Here is a 26,921-nt window from a genome sequence, read left to right as displayed (position 1 = left end):
AAATCAAGAAGACATGAACATACCCAAGTTTTGCAATATGAAAATCTAAGTAAGGGGACCACAGTACCCTTCACATGGAACAATAACAGGATAAGAGTAAGAATCATGAGGATGAAGGGATGCTGGCTTGGTTAGCTAGCAACCTTGCTGAACTTAAATTTTTAGTAATTAAAGTTAAGAAACTTAGAGGAGTACAAGGAGGACATGATTGCTTCAGAGTTGGAAATAAAATCTGGTGATGTGAAGACTACCCTCACACAACAATGACATTATCACAGTTACTGAAATTATAAATTTTAGATTACACACATTTAACACACGGTTCACAGCAGAAACCATTCATTCAAGAAGAAAAACTTTTCAAGACTATCAAGTGTAAAGCAGAAGTCCTTTAAAACAGATATAAAGTTATCCTTAGGCTCCACTCCAGCTCTCCGGCTTTTTATCCGCTGCCCAACTACACCACCACAGGGTAACTCACCGTGACCGCCGCTCTCCCCAGGACAAAACCAGTAACTCACCAGCAGCAGCTGCAATTACCCTGCATTAGCCGTACCAGTTACACCCTAATTAGCGGCAGCCGCTTCGTCAGACGGTGCCCTCAGACAGGTGCCTCTTCTTCGGTTTCCAGCACGCCGAGCAGCGGGGACATGACAGCTTTGGGGGAAGGAGAGCCCTCGGCAAGAGCAGAAGGTGAGAGCGAGCGGCGGGAGTGCAGCGCGGCACTTACCGGGCGGGATGGTGAAGCCGGGCGGCAGCTGGATGGTGGTCTGCGGCGGCGGCCGCACGATCAGCTGCGGGGCCACGATCCGGGGCGCAGCGCCCAGCGCCGGCCGCGGCGACACGGCCTGGGGGGCGGCGGGCAGGGCAGCGCCCGCCTTGGCGGTGACCGCGGGCTTAGGCGCGGCGGGGGGCCGCGGGGGCCGGCGGGGCCGAGCCCGGGGCCGGCGGTGCGGGCGCAGGGCTGGCGGAGGCGCCGAGCGCGGTGACCGCGGGCAGCGCGCCGGGCGCGGGCTGGGGCTGCGCGGCGGCGGCCCCGCCGTGCCCGCTGCCGGGCGGCACCGCGGCCGGCCGGGCCCCCGCGCCCTCCCCGTTGGGCGCCGCCTGGCCGGGGCGCGGCGCGGGGGCAGCGGCGGCGCCCTCGGCCGCTCCCGCCGCTCCGCCGCCCCCGCGGCCCCGGGCGCGCCGTCGGCGGCGGGCGGGCTGGGGCCGGGGCCGGGGCTCCCCGCGTCCCGCGCGGCGGCGGCTGCAGCGGCCACATGGTTGTTGACAGGCTGGGCAGGGGCGGCGGGCTGCGGCGGGGCGGGAGCGGCGGGGCTGCCGCCGCCGGGAGCCGCTCCATGTGATTGCTGCACACTACTACTGTTTACACTCGCTCCCCTCCCGCCGCCGCTGCCGCCGCCGCCGGGGGAGACGGGGCCGGGAGAGGCCCCTGGGCGGGGGCTCGGCTCCCCGCGCTGCCGGGGGGTCCCGCCGCCTCCCCTGCCCCGGGCGCGGGAGGGGGCGCGGGGGCGGCCGTGCTGCTGCCGGCCGGGGCTGCTGCCCCCCGCCAGGCTCCCCTGCTGCGGCTGCTGGGACGGGGCGGAGGTCCTGGACGGGGGCGGCTCGGCGGGGCCGCGGCCGCCGGCCAGCTGCGATTCCAGGGATCCCACCAGGTCGCTGAGCGCCTTCTCGTCCACCTCCTCGGAGAAGAGCAGCATCTCCTCCAGTGGGTCCGACGCGCCCGCCGCCATCTTGCGCTGAGCTGGGAGCCGGCGGCGCTCTGCGCATGCGCGGGGCTCTGCCGCGCGCGGGGCACCATGGGAGGGGCCGCCGCCTCCGCCCCGCCCCGGGGCGGGACCCGAGACCGCCCGAGCGGGAGCGCGCCCAGAACCGGCACCGTCCGGGCGGGAGCGTGCCCAGAACTGGCACCGGGACAGCGACAACCCGGGCGGGAGCGCGCCCAGAACCGGCACCTGGACTGGGACTGGGACTGCCCGAGCAGCCTAGCGGGTGCGGCCGCCCAGGGAGAGGGCGGCGATGCCCCTGGGGAAGCCGCGGGGCGGCAGCGGGTGCGGGGAGGTGCCGTAGGGACGGACGCGGGGTGTGCAGCACTCTCCCCGGCCCGGGTGTCCGCAGAGGCGGCGGCGGCCGGCGAGGCCCTTCCCTCCCGTCGGGAGAAGCGAGCGAACCGCCCCGGGTGGCCCAAAGCCGGGATGTGCAGCGGGCAGAGCTGTCCCAAAGCGGGCAGAGCTGTCCCAAAGCCGAAGGCACGCACAGCTCACGGTTTCACTGCTCCGCTCTGCAGTTACCGGGATCCACAGCTGCTGCCCCAGCCAGACCGGGATGGCTGCAGTGATACAATTTCCTAACGGGGACGCTGTTTCAGAAGATTTGGAAAACAAAACTAAGGCTCTTTGCATTGCCAGAGCAGCTGCCCCGGCGCGCTGCTCCCTCGGCATCCTCGCGGGAAATTCAAGGTAGTTAATTTTGCTGTTAACGCTTTTGTTGTCGCACTCCTGTGTGCCCTTTTCCCACCAGCGCTTCCTCACACGCTCTGAAATACCTTAAGAGAAAGACAGTGGTCCTAAATCATCGGGTTTTTAACTAATGACAGTGTGTCCGAGAGGACCCTGCAAATAAAAACGTTTTCCCGTATGAATGACACACAAGGGGCAACCATGGATTTGTGACCCCGGCAGCAGCTTAGGTTCCAGATCTGTGTGTGCCAGCCTGCAACAGCACTGGGATGTACTGGAGCTGCTGCTCTGCTCTGAAGTGGTGAATCATTCCTCATTTTGTCATCTCTCAGGGTTTTCCAAAAAACTGGAAAAGGTGTCTCAGTGGATAAGGACATTGACCTGCTCCATGCTCTGGTGGGAAGGAGCGGGGCTGGCTCAGCTCCTCTCCAGTCCTGGCTCAATCTTCTCGGTCCTGCCGTGTGAGACTCGCTGGGCTCACACTGCTCCTGGCTGCTCTGTTCCTCTCAAAGCAGGTTACATTTTTATTCAGGGTAGTTCTTCCTGATTGTCCTTTAGGAGCAAGTTCATGATGCATCAAAAGAAACCGCCTTGAAAATGCATTAAATATAGGTTGTACCAGTTTAATAAGGATAAGTTTAAATGTCTCCTGAAATTAAACCAGTGCATATTTCTTCAAGAAAGTGAAAATACTGAAGGTCCAAAGGTGTGGTAGGGTGTATGAGCAGGAGATGGTGCAGGGCATGAATGGGAAAGTGCAGCAGTGTTTATGAAAAGCAGCATTAAATGTACACAACAGATCTATACATCAAAAACTTGCTTACAAAATGAGCATTGCTTTAGTGGAGTGCTACAGCTAAATTAAATTTGGATTTTTAACAAATGCTTCTACCTGGAAGTTTAATTAAAACATAGTAGATATTAAGTTTCAATTTGCTATTGCACAAATATAAAGAATAATTATTTGGGATGGAAAAAATTGAAATCTATCCAATATTACTTTTGAGTCACAAACTTTATTGATTTTATCAGAGAAAATTCCATGCAGTCCTCACTAAGTTGCTTCTGAACTTCATTTGCATGCGACCATCTCCAGAGTTTTCATAAGAGAATGGAAAACTAGACATATGATTCTGCAATTAGCCCTGACTATGAAACAAATTTTAGTGCCCATTTTTCTAATACTGTGGCATTAAACTGGTTATTTCCATAAAAACCATCCTGGAAAAAACTGAATTGCTTTGTAAATTTAGAAGCTAAAAGTTATCTCCTGACTGGACAGAGAAAATGGCAAGTATTACAATTTGAACGTACATTTGTGCATGGGTAATCTGTAAAACATTAATTTGTATTTCTCTCCAGCCCTTTTAAATTGAGTCATTTTTTTATATATATAAACACACAGGGTAAGGAAGTGTAATAGAATGTTTTATTAAAAAAAACATGATATATACTGACTCACAATGGACTTCCTTCAAGTCAAGAGGTGAGGATATACCTAAGAATATTTATAAAATTGTTGCTGAAACTGCCTTTGGGCTTGAGCTTTTACATAGGGAAAAATACTTCTAGTAAAGTACAGAATCTCTGTGAATTTTTGTATTCATTCTATTATAAAAATATTTTCCAAATATTTTCATGCATTTCATCACAAAAACCATTCCTGAATATATTTGTTGCTCTTTCATTTTCAGAGCTATATATGTGCAGAATACAAAAAAAAAATCTGTGTTCATCTCATCTGATCTTTTTAGATACAGTCTTTCCTGAATTATTTTCTGTTTGAGATAAAGAATGGTCTTTAGCAAAGTTAACTTCCAACCATGGTTTCAAAATTGCCTGTAAAGAAAATCCACCTCAGAACTTGTTGAGCTGCTCTTCAGTTCTCAGCACTGCTCAGGCCTGAGCCCTGCTCAGAGCCCAAGTTTGTCATTCATAACTCAGGAACATAAAATATTAATAACAGCAAAGTCCCCCTGCCCTGTTCAGCTGCATGGAGTGAGAACAAGGCATGGGGACAAGTAATCTATTGTCTCTCCAGAAGTGAAAGTGCTTAGAAAGGAGCACTATTCTCCTCTTATGTGTTGTGGGTTTGTCTCAAATGCACACTTTCAGTGCCTTCAAAGATACAATTTAACCATCTTAAGTTTAAATTTAATATCAAGATGTTACTTACCAATTCAGATAAGATTTTGAGATAACTTCTTAAAATGAAGAACTCTTTATCTATGTTATTGAAATTCACTTTACACTATAAAAATATTCCTTTGGCCGCTCATTTTAAGTATGACATACAAATTATAAACTCCAGAAATTGGAGAGCACAAAGATGACTAGAGTACTAAGAGGTGTCCTAGGAATAGCATAGGTGTGGGTTAAAAAAGACCTCTAAGATTCCCTCAGCACTGCCAAGGCCACCACTAACCCATGTCCCCAAGTGCCACACCCTCATGTTTTTCCCTCCAGGGACTGGGAGTCTGCCCTGGGCAGCCTGAGAGCCCCTTCCAATGCAGAAATGTTTCCCAATATCCAACCTGAACCTCCTTTGGCATCACTTGAGGCTGTTCCCTCTGCTCCTGTCCCTGTTCCTGGAGCACAGCCCGACCCCCCGGCTGTGCCCTCCTGGCAGGAGCTGTGCAGAGCCACAAGGGCCCCCTGAGCCTCCTTTGCTCCAGGCTGAGCCCCTTCCCAGCTCCCTCAGCCGGTCTTCATAAGATTTCTGCTCTAGGTCCTTCACCAAACCTGGGTCCATGGCTTGGAAGGAAGAATATGCCTAAATTTAGTTTCATGAACTTCAGTTGAAAATGAATTTCATTTTAAAAATGGCTTATAGGAATTTTGGAGCTTGCAAAGTTAATTGTAAATACTTGTTTAATAACTTAGACAGGACTTGATGGTGAGACTTAGGAATATTTGTCATCAAGATGGTTAGAATTCAGCCCTTAAGTGTTTCAAGGGGGGTAGTTTTCTATTCCTAGGCATTTGTGCAGATTTTTTGTTTGTCTGTTGTCGCCGACATCTTTCCATGAAAATCCTTTCTTCAGGATTTTTTCCTCCTGAGAAGCTGAGAGGCCTCAGGAACAAAATGTAACCAATGATTATCTGCTGCTGTGGAATGCTACAGGTGCATCTGTGATTGGCCCATGTTGGATGTTTATCATTAATGGCCAATCACAGCCCAGCTGGCTCGGACAGAGAGTCCGGGACAGCTGCCTTTGTTATCATTCTTTCCATTCTATTCTTAGCTTAGCTAGCCTTCTGATGAAACCTTCTCTTCTATTCCTTTAGTATAGTTTTAATGTAATATATATCATAAAATAATAAATCAAGCCTTCTGAAACATGGAGTCAGATCCTCATCTCTTCCCTCATCCTCAGACCCCTGTGAACACCGTCACAGTCTGTTTTGGGTTTTGTTTTGTTTTTGTTATTCATTCTGGCCAACTTCTGTCTTCCAGAAACTTACAGGTTGTTTCAGAAAAGGTTGTTAAGCCTGTTCAGCCTAAGGACAGCTGAGAGGGGCCCTCAGGCCTGGGTGTCCCTGTGAGCAGGGAGGGGCAGAGCAGGGCCCAGGCTCTGCTCCGGGCCCAGCCATGGCCCCAGAGCCACGGGCAGGGCCTGAGCCCAGGAGCTGCCCCTGCCCATGCACACAGCTCCTGCCCTGGGCAGTGCCAGCCCTGAGCAGATGGCGCACAGAGGCTGTGCAGGCTCCTGCCTGGGGATACTGCAGAGCCACACGGACACACTGCTGTGCCCTGGGCTCTGGGATGGCCCTGGGGGAGCAGGGAGGTGCCACCACAGCAGCCCCCGTGGGCCCCTCGAGGCTGATCGATTCTTGGGGTCTGTGAAAAGTAAACCCTGACAGTTTTCCATTTGATTTCTGTTCTGAAACACTCATCTATTGTGGCCCAAGCTCAAAGAAAGTTCCATTTCTATTTCCTCTTCCAACTACATGATCTTGGAACCCTAATTCTACAAATGTAACATGGAAAGTAGACATATGGTTCTGTGACTAGTCCTGACTATTAAATAAATTTTAGTGCCAATTTTTCTAATACTATGGCATTAAACTGAGTGTTTCCATAAAAAACCATCCTCTCCAGTTTTGAGAGGCAGATGGGAGAAATCTTAGGAAGATGTACACCAGAATTTCCTTTTCCTTCCCTTCCCTTCCACAAGGCAGAAGGAAATCCATGTTACACAGGCTGTAGCTGATCCTCTACACTGTTTCAATCCTCTCCACCTCCTCCAACAGAGGTTGAGACTCAGCCACAGACCAGCCTCTTTCCTTGTAACAGAATATCTGCTATTTCTCTATACAGGAGCTTCACTTTGAGCTGAATTACAAATGCAGATTTTCAACAGTGGTGTCCCACAGAGTTGATAGGGTCTGTGCAGTCATTTACAGCAGAACTTTGCTTCACCATCTTTCAGGTGGGTTCGGACACCCTGGGAGCAATTCCAGTAAAGCTCCTTGGGCACTTTATAGCCAGCTCAGCTTGGGCACAAACCTCCAGGAGCCCAGCCTGGCTCCTGCTTAGGCACCTGCAGGCCCTTCTGGAAAGTCTGGCTTGATATTGCATTTCAAAGCCTTTTCTGAACACAACACTTGCTGAATCTTTGCAATGTGATAATGTCCAGTTGCTGAAACCAAAGCTAAGCCACCTTTCAGAGGCTGGTGTTGGTTGTGGTGTTTTCCAGGGGGCTGAGGCAATATCCCACAGAAGCCTCATTTGTGATTCTTATTTAAAGTGCACAAATCAAGGGCAATCACAGCATCATGAGGCGTTTGTGTGTGTTTGCTTGTACTAAAAGGGTGTTTTTTCAGGGTTATTCCCACAGTTAGGTCAGGATTTCATCAACAACCGTGTTGCTCGGTGCTGGCTGCAGGATGCGACTCTCAGCACAGGAAAAGGGAATCCTGGTGAAACAGAACCGATGTTATCCCCCCGCTCCTGCGCTCCCCCTGCCCACGGGGTCCCCAGGATTTGCCGTGCAGCGACCGGGCCCCTCAAACACGCCGAAACCCCAAAAACCACCAAAGCTGCTGTCACTGCCCGGTGACCGCTCGGGAGCTGCGCCAGGGCCGGGGGGCCCAGCGACCACACCGGACAGCCAGGCCGAGCGGTGCCGAGTGGGGCCGGGCAGAGCCGAACGGGGCCGAGCAGAGTCGAGCTGGGCCGGGCAGAGCCGAACGGACCCGAGCGGTGCCGAAGCTCCGCTCCCGCCGTCGCGCGCGGGACCCCGACGCCGCTCCGCGACGTTCCCGCCCCCAAGTCAGCGTCCGCAGCTCTCGCGAGAGTAGCCGCGCTCCCGGCATGCACCTGGCGGGCCGGGCGGGGGGGCGCTGTGAGGGAAGATGAAGGCGGCGGCCATGTTGGGAGCCGCGGGGCGCGGGCCGTGCTGAGCGCTCCGCTGAGGGCTGTGCCGGGGGTTCCGCTGTGTGGGGAGCGGCGGCTCGGGGCGACGGGAGGACAGCGCCTACTACGACTCAGGGGCGGGCTTGCTTGGCTACTTGTGCCTAGCTGAAGGAGCCCTCGGCAGCGGCGAAGGGGTGCCCCTGACCAAGAAGCAGCGCCATGAGCGGGGGGACGCCCTACATCGGGAGCAAGATCAGCCTCATCTCCAAGGCTGAGATCCGCTATGAGGGGATCCTGTACACCATCGACACCGAGAACTCCACAGTGGCGCTGGCCAAGGGTAAGGACGCGGCCGGCCGGAGGAGCGGGCCCGGCGGCGCTCGGGGAGGGGCGGGAGGGGATCGAGGCCGCGGCACCGGGATCGGCCCAGGAGCCGGGGCCGCGGCGCTGGCCGGGCGCTGGTGAGGCCCGGCGGGCGGCCTCGGCCTGCGGGGGCCCGGCGGAGCTCGCTCAGAGCCCGCCTCGTCCCGCGGGGGAGGTGGAAGCGAGAGAGGGTCTGGCGAGAGAGCGGCGGCGCTGCGAGGCCCCGCTCCCCCCGTTCCCCCGCTCCGGGAAGGGACCCTCGCCGAGAGCAGCCGGCAGCGGCTCCGTGCCGGGGGCTGCTCGGAGCTGTTCCCAGTAGAGTGCGAGTGTGAAACCCGTGGCGGTGAAAGCGGTCCGGAGCTAGTGCGTGAAAGGGAGTAGGAGGGGGAGGCTGGAAGGAGGTTTTCTTCGCATCGTTAAGAATTCCAGACCTACGGGGTATAGGGCCGTGTATGACTGGGTTGCTCTGCCTCTTAGGGCGGCAGACAGCTCGGGTCTGAAGGGAATCCTCAGTGCTGGATTACCGACAAAAGCTGAACGTAAGCTGTTAATTTTCGGAGGTGTATGCCACAGTGTAGTTCGAAATGGTACCAGAATGTTATCGGCCTCAAGATATATGTATATATACACACACACACATTTATAAGTCGAGGAAGAGATTTTTGTGAATGTATAAGAAAGTTAGACAGGTTTACTGAGAAGAGAGTTGGAGCCAAAAAAAAGAATTCTTGAAACTGGGCGTCTGAAGGACTTCAGTGTTTCTCGTGCATAAGAATTCATTCTCAAGGTAAAACATTAAGTCAGAACTTCTAATGATCTCTTTAGAATAGATTCTGCAACACTCAGCATTTTTTTCCTTTACACTTCTTGCATCTGTAAAGTCTTGCGAAGTAATCCAAATTCGTATGTAAAACCAGAGAGTCTAAGCAGCCATTAGGGAAGAGGAAAACTTAGTCCTTGTAAATGAAATATTTGAGACAGAGAGGATTCCAGAACTCGGTTCCTGGCGATAGGAAAGGCTTAAGGCCGGTCCGGTCCGTTCTGCACAGCTGCCCTGGTGCTGGTGCATACCGTGAGTGTGTTCGCTTTCGCTGGCCTTTGTGGTAATTCTTGTTTGTGCGCTGTGTCTCTTTAAGGCGTTCCCTCCTCGCAAGCAACACACTCCCCCCGTTATTGTTTAAGAAATAGGTTACTCTGTTTTGTAAATTGTGATACGTGGGCTTTCAAACGCCTCACGGTGGGTTTGGTCCCAGGCTTGCACATTTCCCTTTTCGGGCAGAGTTAGCTTTCACTGTGTGATTTTTCCTTATTTCTAAAGTTGCCTTTAGGTTAAATTGCCTGGCTGGAGTTGCATTATCTACTTTGAAAGGACAGCTGGTTTTGGTTTATACAAGTAAAAGCTGGATATTGTGATTAAAAATAAATGTTCAGAAATTCCAGTTGCATGCTGTGATTGTTAAGGTTTGTACAAAGCACATTGAAAAAGAATCCTATCCTTGAGGAGCTTGTGATAGTCTTGTCCAAAATTAGACTGATTTAGTGCTGACCAAGCCAATTTTTCATGACTTCTCGAGAGTGGTTAAGTCATGGTGTGGTGTATCTGCCAAAGTGTACGTATTTAAGATAGATCAAACTACAGTTACAAGTCTGATCTACTCTCTTCTCTTGCTCTCATCAGAAATGTAAATCTAAACCACTGAATTTACTTTAATAAAACTTGGCTGAGTTAGCTGAAGAATGTGTATTTTGTAATAGTGTTATGATTCAGAAGAGAATAAACCAGTATTTCTAGGCCACCTGGAACCAAAAATGTCGAGATTAGTGTGGAGCTGCTAACACCTATGTTAGACTGGGGCAGTTCTCTGTGCTCATCAGCAGAATGCTCCACTCCAGAGTATTCAGGTTTCTGCAGGCTCAGGCCACTGAATGTATGTGACAGTGTGTATGTAACGTGGCAGGAGTGCTCAATTATTGGCCTGTTTGTGAAAGAAGCAGAACTTGTACTCTAGCTGTAAATATGTTGATCAGCTAATAGTTACCTCTTCTTCTTGTGCTGAGTCCAGGAGTCAGACTAGAACTGTTTACTGTGAATCTTGACCACAAATGTAATTTTTTTTTGCCAGAGAGAGACACAAAAAAAAATCCCATAAGATTTGATGCTTTCAGTTGCTGAGCTGTGCAGTGTGTGTGACATGACTGTTACCTGAATTGAAAGCAGGGCACTTTAGCATTGTTCATATTCTAACTGAGGATGCTGCAATGGTGACATAAAGCGCAAAAGTAGAGGTAGAGTCTGTTCTTTAATAACTACAGATTTGCCCAACTGTAGGATTTGGTTGGGTTGAACCAAAGTCAGAGATTAATCTCATGAAGTTGTGTTCATGGAATGCCTTCATTTGTCTTAAATTGTCGAGGGTTTCAGACAGAAATGAGTGTTTTGGGTTGCCAGCACAGGCTGTAGTCCTTCCTTACTGGGGGCTCTCGTTCTCTAATCAGCATTTTGTTTACAACGTGGTAATCTTTCCACTGAACAAAACTTGTGGCTTCTGTCTCACAGTTAGAGAAAGATAGGAGCTGTTAAATATTGAGCATAACATTTTTAACCTAAGCTGGAGTCTGGTAAGGTGAAGTGCTGCATCCTTTCACAGAGTGTATGAGTGTATAGTTATTTAAATAACAGGGGAAGCCCCATCCATAGTGGATTCCAAACACTGCAAGCTGTGCAGACATTTGAGGTCCTTTAATATTATTGGCCCATATGTTCTCTTTGGATCAGCAGCTTTTCAGAGACAGTGTCTGGAACCAAAACCCACTCACTCCTATTGTCAAGCCTCAAGTTAAAATAGCTTGAAATGTCCTTCTAGTTCATGGTTCTAGTTAACACTTAGTTTTTTAAAAATTCATTATTAATTTTTAAAACATTATTAAGCCCAAGCAATTTAAGAGGAGTTTGCAAGCTATGGTTAGTTTTCTTGCTGGAAAATGATTGCTGCCCTACCTGGGGCATTTACAGAATAATCACAGTGCTTGATCTTAAATGTTGTGGCACTAAAAAGGAGATGTGATCTTTTATATCAGTTATACATAATGGTTTTCTATTTCAAGGCACTGATTTAGAGAGAGTTATTTTTAATGCAGGTAAGCTGTGTAAGAAAAACCATATTGTGTCAGAAAAAGCTTTGTTCCTTCAACAACAGGGAATGCTTAGGTATGTGAGTGTAAGAAACAGAATTATATATTGTCTCTGCTGTAATGCATCAGTTCTCACTTAGCAACTCTTGGACCGCTGAGGGTTGCACTTGGGACCATGATAATTGATAGATACTAATGAAACAGCTTTTGGTAACTTTAAGTAGTTAAACTTCTGGCATTTTCAACCATCTGTGATAGTGTTGTTCATGGTATAATGACACATCCAAAGGAAAACTTCCCTTTCAGACTTCTACAGAGCATTATTTGCAGGTGAAAGACACAGAAATGCAGACAGAGGAAAGTTGAAATCCTGAGCTTGAGCTTATTCAGGGGTGGGAGCAGGAAAGGGAAGGGTTAAATTTCTGTCAGTTTTTTAGGAATGTATTTTTTAGTCAGTTAGGTAACGTGCTCCTTGCATGTCTTGAAGGTTAGGGCCTGTGTGCCAAACCAAACTTGGGCACAGTATGTCACAGCAGAAAAATTACTCTTGTCAAAGCCTGCTCCATCTCCCTGCAAGCAAGGGAATGCAGGCTGAGGTAATTGTCTGGGGCAAGGAGCTGCTGTGGTGTGCAGGCATCAAAGCATGGCTGCAGTGGAAGGTTGTGATATGTGGAGTGAGGTGGCAACTGAAATGACTTGGTCATTTGTGGTGGTGTCCTTTCAGTGGCTGTGCTCCTCCTGGTGCCTCAGGAGCAGGGAGAGCTGCTGTCTGTGTGTGTGTGTTTGCTCCTGGGGAGAGGAGAGAGGCAGTGTGTGCACAGCCTGACCTGCCTGCTGCAGGAATTCACCTGATGGGGAGCAGAGTCAATGCCTCACTTCTCATTTACATTCTGCTTAGATTCCTTGTGTTAATCAACAAATAATATATCTACCAACTAACTGACAGGGAAAGTTGCAGTGTTGCCATTGAATGCTACAGCAGTATAATATGGTAATATACATTAAAATATCATATATTGGTAATATCACAGTCAAAATCTGTACAAAAATTTGCTCACTTGAGCACAAGTATATAGATTAATAGGCTCAAGAGAGTTAGTTATTTTAGCTAGCTACTGACTTGTGTATATTTACACTGACAAAAAATAAGTTTGCTTTTAATGTGTACTGCTTGTCCTTTTGTTTGCAAGTCCTTAAGCCACTTTAGCTCTTTCAAAAACAAAAGAAAAAGCAATCCTGAAATAGACAAGGTAAAATTAATTAGATTTCCTGGAGTTGTAAGATTGTCTTTCACAAGACAATCTTTTTGTGCTTATTTTAGTCTCCCCTCCCTCTTCAGTATTTTGCTATATATGAACTACTGCACCGTGTTCCGGAGGAAGGAGATAGTCTGAGGAAATTCCCCAGAAGTCAGAGCTGGACAGAGCTCTAAGCCTGCTGCTGCTCCAATACCTTATGCTTTTGATACTCTGGCAACTTAGCATTTCTGAATATGAGAAAACATGGTAAAAGCTATTTCTTTCTAAAATGTTGCTATACTGGCCATTTCTAATATTAGACTTCTTACTTTCATGAGCTCAGATTGTGTTAAATCCTAATCTAAGTGAGGAAAATACAAACTGTAAAGGTAGGTATGCCTTTGCAATACACAAAAAGTAACTTTCAACTCCTTAACACTACTCTGAAGGACCTGACTGGGGTGGACTCGTGAGGTAGCCCTTCTTTAGATCACCACACACACAGTTCTGGTTCCTGCTTTAAAAGGAAGTTGGACTTGGAGTGGTTATTTTGGTTGCTTGTGGTGAGAGAGCAAGTCTGAGCTGCAGATCAGGGGAGTTTGCTTACCCCTCTCCAGCAGAGCAAATCTTCATTGGATGAAATTGTGTTTATGTTTTGCAGAAGGCTGTGATAAAACCAGTTTGATTTGGGACAGGGAAGAAGTAAAGGAAGAGTCAAACTTTTAGTAGCAAATCTTGATGTGTTTTATTGATAAACCATTGGCAACCGTATCAGGGTCTTGAGTTAGCTGCATAGACAGTGGAATCTCTTAAAGATGAATTCTAAATTTTGGCACTGAAAGACTTCCTTTTGATGTTATAGTAATTTCATGGTGTGGAGAAAGACATTTTTTTTAACATAACTGAAATCCCTTTACTTCTTTCAGCAAGTCAGTAGATGAAAGTCTGGTGGTTCCCTTTTTTTAATTGGTTTAGAATGGAGAAAGGTAATTGCTAGGTGTTAGAACTGTTCCTGTATGTGTCATGGGACATTGGTATTAATATTGAAATACTTACCTGTGTAGTGTAGCTCTGACTTAAGAGAAATACTTTCAAAGCATATTTCTTCCACAATTCATCAGATTTTTATTTCCAGTAGAGGCAAGATGCAGCCCTCCAACTTACTACCCTTTCTCTGTGGTGTTTCTGTAGAGTAGTTTTTTCACTTTAGCTAGAAGGTAAGATCCTTTGATAACTAACTGATCATACTCTGGCCATTTTTGTGCACCTTTGTAGACAAAATGGCTACTAGAGAAACCATTTCAGTGTGGGACAGAGAGGAGCAGGACAAAATCAACTTTGGTTTTACTTACCAAGGCAGCAGGTCAAATGATGGAATGAAAGTCCAAGATAATTTATTAGTTATCTGATAAATAGAGTATAAGATGGCCAGAAAGTGGGGGTAGATCCACGGTCAAGATAGTGAAACGGAAAAGCTTGGTGAATAAAAAGCAATGGAATGAATTGACCCAGGAATGCACATGACCCACTGATAATGTTATTAAGCTTCTGTGCATTACTTTGAGTTAGTTTCTGTGAATTCTTAAGCTCCAGACACTTTTTTCTGTTGAGGAAAAGAAGACAGATTCTTTTCCTAACAAGGACTGACATGAACTGAGCAGTGTGTGCCTTTTTACATTGCTCACACTTTGTAGCACCATTCAGAGCAGTCTTTTAGATGCACAGAAACAGAAAAGATAATGAAAGACAGCTCACTAGATGATACATGAACAAAGTAATTGTAACTACTTAATGATATTTTTCTTTGTAGTGTGGACACGATCTCTTTACCCCTGAATTATACTTCTTAAAAAGATTTTAATACCTGATGTTAAGCTCTGTTTATGCAGTATCACAGGAAACAACAGTGATGGAAGATGGCTGGTGCAGCCTGAGAAATGACTCAGTATCACTTTATACATCTCTACAGGAGACTCTGCTTTTCTTGACTAATGATTCTATGGCTGCAAATAAGTGCCTAATGATGTCTCCAAAATGTTGATGCATCTGAAAATGGAGGGAAATCTAATTCTGGTAAATTAAAGCAAAATACAGATACTTTTTTTTTTCTCAGCATAACCTGTACCTTGCAAAGCAAACAAATACTTTCTAAAAGGCTGGAGCAAAAACAGTCATGAGGGATTGTTAAACTGCTACAAGTTAATGAGATTGTGATTGAATGTGACTGTCATGATTTTGGGGGTTTGTTTTTTTGCCCTCTCTGGTTTCAATCCATTGTTTAGTTTTTGCTTACACAACTAGTCCTTGGAGACAATTCTGTTCTTCAGTTATTTGTTTGTTTCGTTTGATACTCACCCAGGGTTGGCAGTCTAAGGATGGGGAAAAGTTTCTGAGAGGGCAGTGACAGCAAAGTGGTGGTATCCATGTACAGTGGCAGTGATTATACGTAGTGCAAAAGGAAGAGCTTCATTGCTTCATTGCTGTGCAGTCAGAAAGCTGTTGGAATTCATACAAGGAATTTAATGTCTTGGTATGGTGCGCACTAGGAAGATAGTTATGCCCCAGTGAGTTTGCTTAATTTGGCAGAGATCATATGACATCATGTGAACCTTACACCAGCAAGAATGCATTTTGCTTAGGGAAAATTGTGTATACGTACCAGAGAATTCTTGTTGTTTTATTACATTTTGAATCTCTTGAGAAATTCACATTTGATAATTCTTAATATTCCAGATTTTAGTAGTATTAGCATATTTTTCCTGTTTTGCAAATGCAGAATATAAAGTACGTAAACTCATTTATTTCTTGATTCATAGGATTGACTTAGCAGCCAAAAAAACCTGCCTTGCTGCTTCCCCTTACCCTCACAAAACATTTGAAATATTCAACATGTAATTAATAGCATAAGTGATGTCTCAGTCTTTCGGCTTGGGTTTTAACTTAGATTTTTTAGCTTAAATTACTTGTTTGTCTGAGGAGAGTTGATAAAGAATATGATGCCTACTCAATAAAGGTTTTTTCTCAATGAAATTTTATCCTTTTCATTTAAAGCTGTTTGTCTCTGCAGTATATTTGAAACCCTTTTGCTGAACATGGGACGTTTCATTCTTTGTCTCCCTTCCCGCCTCTGCAGTTCGCTCCTTTGGTACAGAGGACAGACCGACGGACAGACCCATCCCACCTCGCGATGAGGTCTTCGAGTACATCATATTCCGTGGCAGCGACATCAAAGACCTGACTGTCTGTGAGCCGCCCAAACCTCAGTGCTCCTTGCCACAGGACCCTGCCATTGTCCAGGTAAGTCCCAGCAGAGCTGTAAATCATTGCTGCTGAAGCAGTGACTTGCTACCTGAAGTGCTCTCTAGCTGAGTGTTTAAAATTAAAGTGTTCATCACTGGAAGGTTCACAGCCCAATGTAAAGAACTCTGGGAGGATTTTCTCCTTTCACAGTCTTTAACTGTGGAAATGAAGGTTGAAATCTAACTCTAGCACAGTGCACTACATACCAAAGCTGCTGTCTTTTCAAAACCAACTGATGATGTTTTGTAGGTCTTGATGCCTTTTTTGAAAGGACTTGGCTTAGGACACAGTTCTTGGGAAGATCAGACTTGGTATAAATCAAATGGAGTAGATCATGAAATATCTCCAGATAATTTTTAGTGGCTTTTGTTTGCTTGTTTGTTTTATTTTTGTTTTAATGTTCAACATTTTTTGCTAACTATGACTTTAAAGTGTTTCATTTAGCTATGTTTTTAAACAGGCTTCATACTATAAGGCAGTTATTTGAATAGTGAATACTTGGTTTCTGAAGGGAAAGCAACTTGCAACTTGAAGCCTTCAGATTTGATTAATCTGTCATTTTGTAGTAAACAGACTGATAAATAGTTTTTTCAGAAATTTGTTGGCTTTTTGATTGTGCTTACGGAATATCTTAAAAGTCATCCCTGAGGGCAAGAGGAAATCTCTTGCTTCAAATGGAGGTCGATAATCCCATGTAATACAATTCTTCTACTTTATCTATTCTGTAGGATAAAATTCTTGAACTTCCTTATGATGTACCCTTGCATTTCTCCAAGGACTTTTATTAAATTTGGTGCAAGTCCCTCTGTCAGTTGTAGTCAAGAGTGGTGAAGTTGCATTACTGTGAACCCCAGTAATAGTGATAACCCCAGCCTCCTCCAGTATGCTTGGGTATCTTATTGTACCTGTGGGGTTTGAAACTCCAAGGAAAAAGACAGGACACTTCCTAAATTTGCCAACAAAGCAACAAAGTTTATATGTGTGTGTTGGACAAGAGAGTGTCTGAGGTTATAGGGAAAAGATTGCAAAATTTTGTGTTACTGTTTCCACAGGTCTGTAAGCTGTACATACTTGTGAAAATGTTTATTTTAAACTTTCTACATGTCTTGCATCACAGAACTATTTCCTAATTTTGGTGTAAATATGAGTTTTTGCTAGTGTGTTACGTGTTTTGTCTTTAGTCTTCACTAGGATCTTCGACTACATCTTCATTCCAGTCTGTGGGTTCCTACGGTCCCTTTGGCAGGATGCCTGCGTACAGCCAGTTCAGCCCCAGCCCGCTGGTGGGGCAGCAGTTCGGCGCCGTGGGAGTTGGTAGGTTCACTTTGGTTATCTGGTGCTTTCCTGGCAGTGAAGTTCTCGGTGTGCACAGGCAGTAACCACTGCCTAGAATTTCATCAGTGCCTTTTCCTAAGGCAGATTCAAAGTTTTCCATCTCTGTTAGTTCTGCAGTTTAGCTGAAAATAGAGAGTTCTTCATAGTCTGCATCTTAAAATAATTATGATTGAGAACTAAACACCTATCTCAGAGGGACCAGTATTCATTATATTTCACAAGTGGTAGAGGCAGCCTATCCAGACAAGCCCCATAGCCGTGCTGTTGGGTTGACCAGGTGCTGTATGCCTTAACTAAGGATTTGGATTATTCAGCAACCATGTGCCAGTGCAGTCCTCCAGCTGTTCGTGAGGTGTTGGCTATCTGGGAAATAGATGCTGGAAGTATTTGTGAGCTGCATGGGCTAATTGATCCTTTAGACTGCACATTCTCTCTGAGACTCACCAGCCAACTTTCCTTCCTCCCTGAGAGTTTATTTCACAGTTTAGTTTTTCTCATAGGAACTTAGAGTCTCATAACTGTTCTGGCAACAGTGTTACTCCTGGTACTGAAAACGTTAGCCATGCAAAGGAAGGGCTGTAGAATTGGTCATAATTTGATATCAATTAATATGTGACAGTCATATTTTTGCTGAAAGGATCTTAAATGGAAATATATACAATAAGATGTACGGCTTCATAAGATGACTGTGTTTTGTTAATACTTGTGATGGTGAAGTTAGAAGTGCTCTTTTGTTTTTCATTTTAGATTGAAAAATCAGCATACTACTTTTACCAGCCTATGTGCATACAGCTGTTAGATTAAACTAAAAGTGTATGGGAAGGGCAGACTTACATGTAGTCTAGAATAACTGCCTAATAAAGCTTCACTGATTATTTAGTGCTAGTTTAAAAAAAGTCTAAACCAGATTTTACAACTATATTATTTCTTTCAAAGCAGGAGGTTCTTTAACATCTTTTGGAGCAGATTCTTCAGGCAGTGCTAGCATGTCCCAAAGCACTGCAGTTGGTTCTTCGTTTACAACAGATGCAAGATCACTAAAAACACAGATGTCTCAAGGTAAAGTCTTTTTTAGTGACTTCAGTCTTTTTTGACAAGTTGTGTCCATGTGATTTTGGTGGTTGCCAGAAATACCAACCAAACAGCTGAATTCTCTCATGAAAACACTTGGTATTAAACACTGAGAGGCTTTGTGTTTGCTGTTTAAATGTGTTTTCTCTACATCTTGGAGTGCTGCAGGTAGTAACACATTTATTGTTTCCCTTAAGGCACCTGTACTGAGAAGTAGGGCTTAATCAAGTGAAATACTGTCAGCAAACAGGTGCATGTGGAAATGCAGTATTTGGGTTTGTTAATAACATGGCAGAACTGCAGATACTTCATACTGAGTAAAATGGGAAGTCCTTCATCTTAAAATTTTAAAATCTTTATTCCTAACTGTAGTTCTTCTGTTCATGCATAGTTACATAGATGATATTAACAGCAGACCTGATTTCCAGTAGAGGTGGTGACGTGACTTTTAAATCAGCTTAATATTAACAGGAACTGTATGGATAGTTTATGTAATATTGGAAAAAATGAGAGTCTGGATGATATTTGAATGGCAAAGAAAAAAGAAACTAGACATTGAGCACCTTCACCCTTACCTTCATGCAGATGTTGTTAACATCACTCCTTAAAAACCCAAACCCCATTATTTCCTGCTCTTCCACTCTTCCTTGCTGTCAAAGTGTGTGCCGAGATAGATTCCTAATGCTGTTTTTAAATTATGCAGTCATGTTAAAGGCAAAACACTTAGAGCAAACAGTTTTTTTCCCCTAAATTCCAGCTGAGGTTTGTACACCCATTAGGAGTGTTTCTAGGACTAGTTGAGTGGGTTGCCAAAAATAGGTTCTGCTTTGCTGGATTAATGCAAGGGGCAAAGGTATGCTGAGCATTTTTCTGTTGAAACAGAAGTTTGGTTTTCTGCAGTTAAAGCCTGTACAATTTGTGGACATATATGAGGTATGCTCTGGGTGAACATAGATTCTGCCACAGCATTTCCTGTGGTTTTCTCTGAGTGTTTTTTTAGAAATATTTTTCATCTTTGTCAATTGCAAGTGTGGTATGGTTGGATTTATTGTTTTGTTCGTGGGTTTGGTTTATTTTTTCTTTTCCTTTTGTTAGTTTTGTAATGAGATAGAACCTTGTTCTTTCACTTACTGGGACTTGAGTCTTAGTCTAATTTCTCAGTAGATTTACCTGTTTGATGTTGTAAGCTTGTCTGGCTGGATCAGTGGCTCCATTCTGAAGGTGCTGCTGCCTGCAGCCCCTATGTGAGCAGGGCTGTGTGGGGCAGCTCCCCCAGCTCCTTCCCTGCAGTGAGCCCAGCCTGTGCCACTATCCTTGTGTGGGCAGGGGTCCTGCAGCAGTGCCTGAGCTGCATCCCAGCTGCCTTTGGGAGCAGCCTCTTCCCACTTGGCATCCCAGGGAGGCAGGAGGAGCATTTTCACCTCCAGTCAATGCCAAAGTTTGATTCCACAGCTAAATGTACATCATTAATGGGTTGGTAGGGATTGGGTGTCCTACCCATTATTTCATTATAGAGTGAGGGAAGGGGTATTCCTAAACATCCTTTATTCTGAATTAGTGGATCTGATAGTGCAGAAATTTTTTTTTTTTGGACACAGCTGCCTTAACTGCTAAGGCAGATAAACCTGTCAGTCTAGATTGGTTGAGACCAGTAACTCCAGTAACCTCTGTAGATGAGAAATAATCGTGTGGGGTTTGGTTTGGTTTTGTTTTTTCCCAGGTCGTTCAAGCCCTCAGATGGACCATTTGAGAAGGAGCCCCACCATGGAACAAGCTGTACAAACAGCTTCAGCCCACCTGCCCACTCCAGCACCAGTTGGGAGGAGGAGTCCTGTACAAACCAGACCTTTGGTGTCTGCAAGCCAAAAATCCCTAGAGAACCAAGAGCACAGACGAGGTAGCTTTGGGTAGTTTTCATACAGCTTCATTCCTTCCATACACATACAAAGTGCTCCTTTAAAGGGTAGTACATAGGAATTTTCCTGCTGTCTACTACTGATAGGCTGGCCAGCAGAGACCTGCATTAGATACATATTTCTTTTTAAATTTAAGCATATATTCTAAATTACTTTTTTTTTTATGATTTAAACGTGATTTACATTTATAGGTTTGGATTTTTTAAAAATCTGAACTATATATACAAAAGTATGATCAAAAATACCTAATTGGATAAACAAATCATGTTTTTATTTCCAACTTTAGCTGAAGCACACAAGGTTTCAAGATCAGAAAATGAACTCAGAAATGAAAACAAACGACAAATTGGTAAATCATGTTTTGAGAAATAGCTATCGTTGCTTTCAGACCAATACGTTTTTAAAATTTGCTAAAATACATAAATTCTTTCACATTTTGCTTTGAGAGGGTAACAACTTTGCATTGAGCCAGAAGAATACAAGCAAATGAAGTCAACATTAAAGAGAAAAATCTTTTCTTGTTGTTTTTCTTGTTGATTTCTAAGCAGTCAATTTAAATAAAAATATGAATCAAGTATATGTTTACATCACAGATTTATAAACATAATAGCATGAAATAAAAGCCTTTCTAGAAATATACTTGACTGAAAAGCCACTAATATTTTAACTTGTCTTCCAAAAGCTTTTAATGACTTCTAGAGAGTCTTTAACACACAAATTTAGTATTGTTATGCTTTCTGTGTCACTTTCATCGTTACTGTAAGTGAATTTACAAATTACAAGCTGCTCTGATGGGACTTTAAACAACAGGCATTCTCTTCCTGCACTTCTGAAGTCCCAATCTGCTACCCCAGGAATTAGAAATCAAACCAAAACACAAAACACCTTCCACCATCCTCAGAGAAAAGCCAATCCACAAAGCACAACCAAACAGAATTTCCCTCTTTTCAGTTCCAGGTGCACCTGCAGTACGGAGAGGCCGCGGAGGTCACAGAGGGGGCCGAGGAAGATTTGGTATTAGGAGGGATGGTCCAATGAAGTTTGAGAAGGACTTTGACTTTGAAAGTGCAAATGCACAATTCAATAAGGAGGAAATTGATAGAGAGTTTCATAATAAACTTAAATTAAAAGGTAAAACAATTTTTGCTTTAGATTTGAGCATGGAAAAACTGTCTTGCTGTTTTGATCCTACCTTGGAGAACAACTCTTAAAAGGCATATAGTATTAAGTCTTGCTTGCAGTCATTAAAAATAAATTTAAAAACCAATTAATAAGTAAACTGGGGTCATATGTTAATTAAATACTTGGGTCACTGTTTGAGTATTTAACAAATTTTAACTAGCAGATATCATCTGTGAAGTTCTAACAAGTCTCTGTTAAAAATGCAGATTACTTAACCAGAAGTCCCAATAATGTTTATTACTTTAAAGTTCTGGAAAGGATGCAATAAAAGAAAATCCATGTTTTAGGTTTTCAATTATTAGACCAAAATTACAATGTCAATTATAGACCTAAAGGAAAGGAGTTTGGGATCAGAACTTCATTGTAGTATGTAGGAGAGTTTGTTTGAATGTTTCTAGCATTTCCTTGCTTTTATCCTTTTCCAGAGGAACACAGGAGTAGTTAAAAACCGTGCTGCCAGCGCTCGTTTTCTAGCAGGCTTCTGTTTTGATTACCTCATTCACTTGTGACCAGCCACCTGTTTGTTACACTGCTGCTGCTATTTTTGGACAAAATTGTTGCAGGTTAATACAGTGAGTTCCCTGTTTCAGTGAATGATTGGCTAAAAGCTAGGAAACAAGAGGTGGGAATAAATGGTCAGATTTCAATGTAGAGTAAAAACACCAGTTGAGTCCCGTAAGATCTGTCCTGTGGTCCTCACCTGTTTTTCTGGATCATTTCTCAATCAGTTGATGGTTTGCTGTTGATACAGTTTTTTCCAGAATGATAAGGAGAAAAGGGAATGCTAACCATAAATAGCTATAGAAATGTTTGTGAGTCTGGTAGTTCTTGCATGTGGAAAGGTTGAGCTGGTTATCTGAAGTTTATGCACAGCATTGTGAGATTTAAGCTGTAGACATTTAGGAATGACATTTGAAGATAGCAATAGCTGCTGGTGTTGAACCATCAGCTTTGTTTTCAGTACTGGTTAAAATGTGAGTTGAACTTGAGGCATTATTAGGAAATAAATACATCACAAAGTCAGAATGCTGGCCCTGCTTCTCAAAGGAGATGGCAGCAAAGCCAGAAGGCAAAGGAGAAGGACAACGGGGATGAACAAAACCATGGGATGGCTTTTAGGAGGATTCAATGAATGAGGGGGCTCTTAAGGCAAGGAAGGACATAGCTGAAGAGGGGAGAAAATAGATGGGTGTCAAATCTGTTCTACTGCAGGCTTTTTTGGTAACTAAACCCCCAGGAAGCATAGAAACCTCCAGAGAGCAATACATCCTAATTTACATGTCAAGTTATTTAATTTCCACATTAAATCATTTTTGTAGCATGCAATATAGTTCCTCTCTGACTGGGAATAACTTAACAGTTATTTTAGGCTGGTTTTTTTAGGCTTCTGTTTACTTTTTATTTTTCAGAAGATAAACTTGAGAAACCAGAGAAGCCTGTAAATGGAGAAGACAAAGGTGACTCAGGTGTTGATACCCAAAATAGTGAAGGGAATGCTGATGAGGAAGATCCACTTGGACCCAATTGCTACTATGACAAAACCAAATCCTTCTTTGATAACATTTCCTGTGATGACAATAGGTATGGCCTGCAAGGAGAAGCTTGTTAGTCTGCTTAATGCATGTTTATGTCATAAGGTACTGTCAGTGCTACTCATTGCAATCAACTCTGAGTCAAAGGTGATTAGAGCTCATTTCCTCATGCAGCTGGCAAAAATAAAACAGGAATAAGAAGTGCAAAATTTCTTTGTGGGCAAGTGCAATATGGTCATGGGAAGGTATTTTAAGATGTTTTAGAGCCATGCTTTTAGAATTAATGCACAGGCTCTTAGAACTTAATGCATAGGCTCTAGAATCTCCTTTCCAGATTTACTGAGATGTGGAGGGGTTTGTTTTGCTTTGCTGCTGAATTAACACCTTAGTTAAATAAATTACAACCCTGCTTTGGTAATGGTTTCTAAGCAGATTACATAACTGTCTCAGCCAGTAGTGTTGTTCAAATGGGTAGATAGCATTTCAGGAAAATTAAAGCTAATCTTTTGCTGCTGCCTTTTTATTAGACACGATGATGTGGATTGCTGACCTATTTTGACTTGCAGGAGGGGGAAGGGGAGTTGTTGGTTGTACTCACAGCCAGATAAAATAACATCTGTAACTGCAAACTGTTTCTTGCTTCAAATGATACTGCGTGCAGAGGATACAGAGTGTGCTTTTCAGTATGGCAAACTCTTAGAGCATTATTAATATCTAATTAATGACTCTGTACCATATTCCTTCTTCATGAGCCCAGTGAACTGTGACAGACACCTGTGTTCTTGTGGAAGGAATACTGTGGAGATTTACCGTGTGATTCGTGTATCGTTTACACCCTCTCGGAAGGCGCCTCTCCCTCCCTTCCCAAGCGTTTCACAGCCATCCCTGTTGGTTCTGTCCTGCAGGGAGCGGCGACCCACCTGGGCCGAGGAGCGGCGGCTGAACGCCGAGACCTTCGGCATCCCCCTGCGCCCCAACCGCGGCCGCGGCGGCTACAGGGGCAGGGGCGTCATCGGCTTCCGAGGGGGCCGGGGCCGGGCCGGCGCCAGGGGCGCCTTCCCCGCCCCCCGCGGCTTCCGCGGCGGATTCCGAGGGGGCCGCGGAGGCAGGGAGTTCGCCGACTTCGAATATAGGGTAAAGTGCACTTCGTGTTCCTCTGACCCAACCCTCTGCTCTGGGAAAGGAGCGCTCACAATCTCCTGATCCTAGGCTTAATGTTGAACTAGAACTACTTTGCAGAGGCTCTGAGCTACTTTTTTGGAAGTCCATTAATGAAATTTTAGTTACATGGCATCATTTTACTGTCAATAGCCAAAAGTAAAGTTTGCCTTTTGTCACATGCCCTGAGTAGCTATTTGATAGCTGCTGTCAGAGAGGAGAAGAAAAAGAAGGGGAAAAAAATTCTACAGATTGAATGCAAGTATTAGAGATGTAAATTGCAAACATTTTTCCAAGTTATATATTTATATTAAGCAAGTTAAATTATTCCCTCTCATCATTTATATTTTAAAATATAAAGGATGAGAGGGAGTAATTTAACTTGCTTCCATTGTGCAACAATGGCACAGTTGGCACAGATCTTATAGACTGGGGTACTGGTTAGAATCAGACAGCTATCCAGATTAATTCAGATAAACTGGGCATTTAGAGTTTTGACTGGGACAGAACAACTTCTGCTAGTTTACTGCATGAGCAGTTAGAGTTTTGCAAATAAGAATCTCCGATATTTTATAGAAATTTTAATTTTTTTAATGAAAAAAACGGGGGCTTACATCGCAGCACATTTCTCTCTGTTGTGAGAGAAACATCCCTCAGTTGTTCCTTGATTAGTTTTCAACAGATAGTCCTATGACTTAAAGAAACTTTGGGTAGCTGAAGGTGAATGGAAATGAGGGATTGAAGATCAGCAATTTGAATTTCTGAACAAGAGTTTTGCTGCCTTCCAGTTGAGTAGGAGGTGGTGTAAGGGCTGAGGATTTGTGCTGTGCTTTGTATTGGGAGTGATGAGTTACTCTGCTCAGTGCCAGACTGAGGGGCTTTCACCAGATGCCAGCCTCATCCCCTCCTGAGGTCTCCTCTCTGCTGCAGAACATGGGCAATAGCCAGCACAGCACAAGTGCTCCCAGGGCTGTTGCCCGGATTAGTTTGTAGGGTTTGTTTTGCAAAATGAATTTTAACACTGTGCTTTTGTTCCCTCTAGAAAGACAACAAAGTTGCTGCGTAGTCTACAAGAAAGCTGCAAACCAGGTGAACGTCTAGATCTTCTTGAATCAGAGAATTAGTTTTGATCTCTGCAAAGAATGAAGTTAATTTGCTGTATACTTGTCACCAGCACTGGGATTTAACTATTTAATTTCAAAGGGGTGTAATGCAGTTACTTTTGAGAAATGGCCATCTTTGAAAACAGTAAGCATTAAATATATTTGAGACAGAAGGATAAGTAATTTCTTATGTATAGTTAATTATAAGCAGTACTTCGATGGAGTTTTAAGTATTTTTTCATCACTGAAAGGATTTTTCTTATTACTAAACTGTATTTGATAATTGCTTCAAGTTGTAAGGACAATGGTATGCAGAAGGCCGTCGATACTGTGAGTGTTTTGACCCACCGAAGGTTGTTTTTTGGAAATCCTGTAAAATCCCTTTTGAGGTAGTTGTTGTTGTATCAACTAGGGTGCTGGACAGTAGAAAACTTGCTTTGTCAGTCAGATATATACACACAGTAAATACTGTTTCTTAGGCAAAGGAAAGTTTTTATATAGTTGTAAAATTCCATTATATCCCATTGCCAAAGAAACATTACAAACTTTGTATAGCTGTATAAAAAGCAACTAATTTTTTAAAGAATAAACATTTTTAAGTCGGTAAACATACTGTTATTGCAGAAAGTTGGTATGCTGAAGAACACTGAATTAGTTGGGTTTCTTTTTCTTTAGCAGCTTTTCAAGCTTAAATGTTTGATTTTATATTTGGACTATAATGAAGTTTTGAAAATGTTCTTCCATTACACAAAACTGGATACACGCTTCACTGCTCTTGCAAGAATTTGATTTTGTAGTTTCTGGTATATCACAGGATTTGACCAAGTTAAGGAGATATTTTCAAAAAAAGGAGAAAAGGAATTTTCATATGTCAAGATTTGCAATTAATTTTACTTAGTGAGAAATATTAACTTTTTTTAATAATGGACCAGGCACACGAGTTGGTGATTCTCCTGGAATGCCTGGGGTAAAAGTCTGTCTCCATTTGTCAATTCTTGAAACGTTAACTTTGTTGTAATACCTGTAGACATGAGCAATTTAAAGAATTCTTAGTGTTTGAAGTTGTTTGCATTTTGATAGACCGTAGCTTGGAGACATTGAGACTCTGGTTCTAAGACCACGAAGTCACAAATGACAGTACGGACTTTTTGCCAATTCTGGATAACTAGTTGCAACTTTCTGATATGCTGAAATAGAAACCTGGTCATTTGTGTCTGTGTATGTATATGAAGGCCACAGGAATAAAGGGATCCAAAGATTACATCACTTTGATCTAATTTTCTGATTTTTTTTTTACTTCAGAATGTTCAGTGGTGATAAAGACGTGAAAAACTGCACTGTTGAAAAATTGGAATATTTAAAAGTGGTTGATAGAATCTTAATTTTATAACTTTTGTATAGCACTACAAGGAAGTATTTTGTAATTGGTTTCCTTATTAAGGTCAAGTATTTGACAGCCGTAGAAGTTAGATAATATTGTTTAGTAATGTTTTTGCATGTTTAACAACTGCCTTTTGGGATCCACAAGTCACGATTCTGAACACCTGTTGAGATTTTTGACCGTAGAGGCAAGTGCTGTCCTCTTGCAATAACTCTTTACTGTCTGAGGTGTTCCAGCTGTAAATACCCGGGCCGGGAGCCGCGGCCGGGGGTAAATAAACCCTGCGTTGCCCCGGCCCGCCCAGGCTTTCTGTTTTTTTATTTTAAACCAGAATAAACTGTTCAGTACCAGCGGCACGGCGGCGCTCCTTTGTTGCGCGGGGCGGGCGGGGC

General features: G+C 44.1%; 2 protein-coding genes across 5 annotated transcripts in view; one reads left to right on the top strand and one right to left on the bottom strand.

Annotated features, from left to right (window-relative positions):
- The window catches only part of LOC115907888 (transcription initiation factor TFIID subunit 4-like), a 153,339-nt gene extending 151,590 nt beyond the window's left edge, over positions 1 to 1,749 (bottom strand). Inside the window, 5 exon segments of the mRNA XM_030956090.1 lie at positions 731 to 932; positions 934 to 1,178; positions 1,181 to 1,390; positions 1,393 to 1,510; positions 1,512 to 1,749. Coding sequence (XP_030811950.1) covers positions 731 to 932; positions 934 to 1,178; positions 1,181 to 1,390; positions 1,393 to 1,510; positions 1,512 to 1,733 — 997 coding nt within the window. The 5' untranslated portion in view covers positions 1,734 to 1,749.
- A 6,058-nt stretch (positions 1,750 to 7,807) lies between these two features.
- LSM14A (LSM14A mRNA processing body assembly factor) lies at positions 7,808 to 26,882 on the top strand. 4 transcript variants are annotated; one of them, XM_030955932.1, is made up of 10 exons: positions 7,808 to 8,158; positions 15,685 to 15,848; positions 17,033 to 17,165; positions 18,126 to 18,245; positions 19,978 to 20,154; positions 20,460 to 20,522; positions 21,125 to 21,304; positions 22,765 to 22,936; positions 23,793 to 24,021; positions 25,088 to 26,882. In XM_030955932.1, exons 1-10 carry the CDS (start codon positions 8,038 to 8,040, stop codon positions 25,109 to 25,111), a joined length of 1,383 nt encoding a protein of 460 aa, XP_030811792.1. In that variant the 5' UTR covers positions 7,808 to 8,037; the 3' UTR covers positions 25,112 to 26,882. The 4 variants fall into 4 exon arrangements, with proteins under 4 accessions (XP_030811792.1, XP_030811791.1, XP_030811794.1 ...); XM_030955931.1 differs by having other exon boundaries at positions 18,123 to 18,245; XM_030955934.1 differs by lacking the exon at positions 20,460 to 20,522.
- The last annotated feature ends 39 nt before the right edge of the window (positions 26,883 to 26,921 follow it).

Source organism: Camarhynchus parvulus, chromosome 11 (genome assembly GCF_901933205.1).
Source record: "Camarhynchus parvulus chromosome 11, STF_HiC, whole genome shotgun sequence".
Classification (NCBI taxonomy): Eukaryota; Metazoa; Chordata; class Aves; order Passeriformes; family Thraupidae; genus Camarhynchus; species Camarhynchus parvulus.
This window is presented reverse-complemented; position numbering and strand designations above follow the sequence as displayed.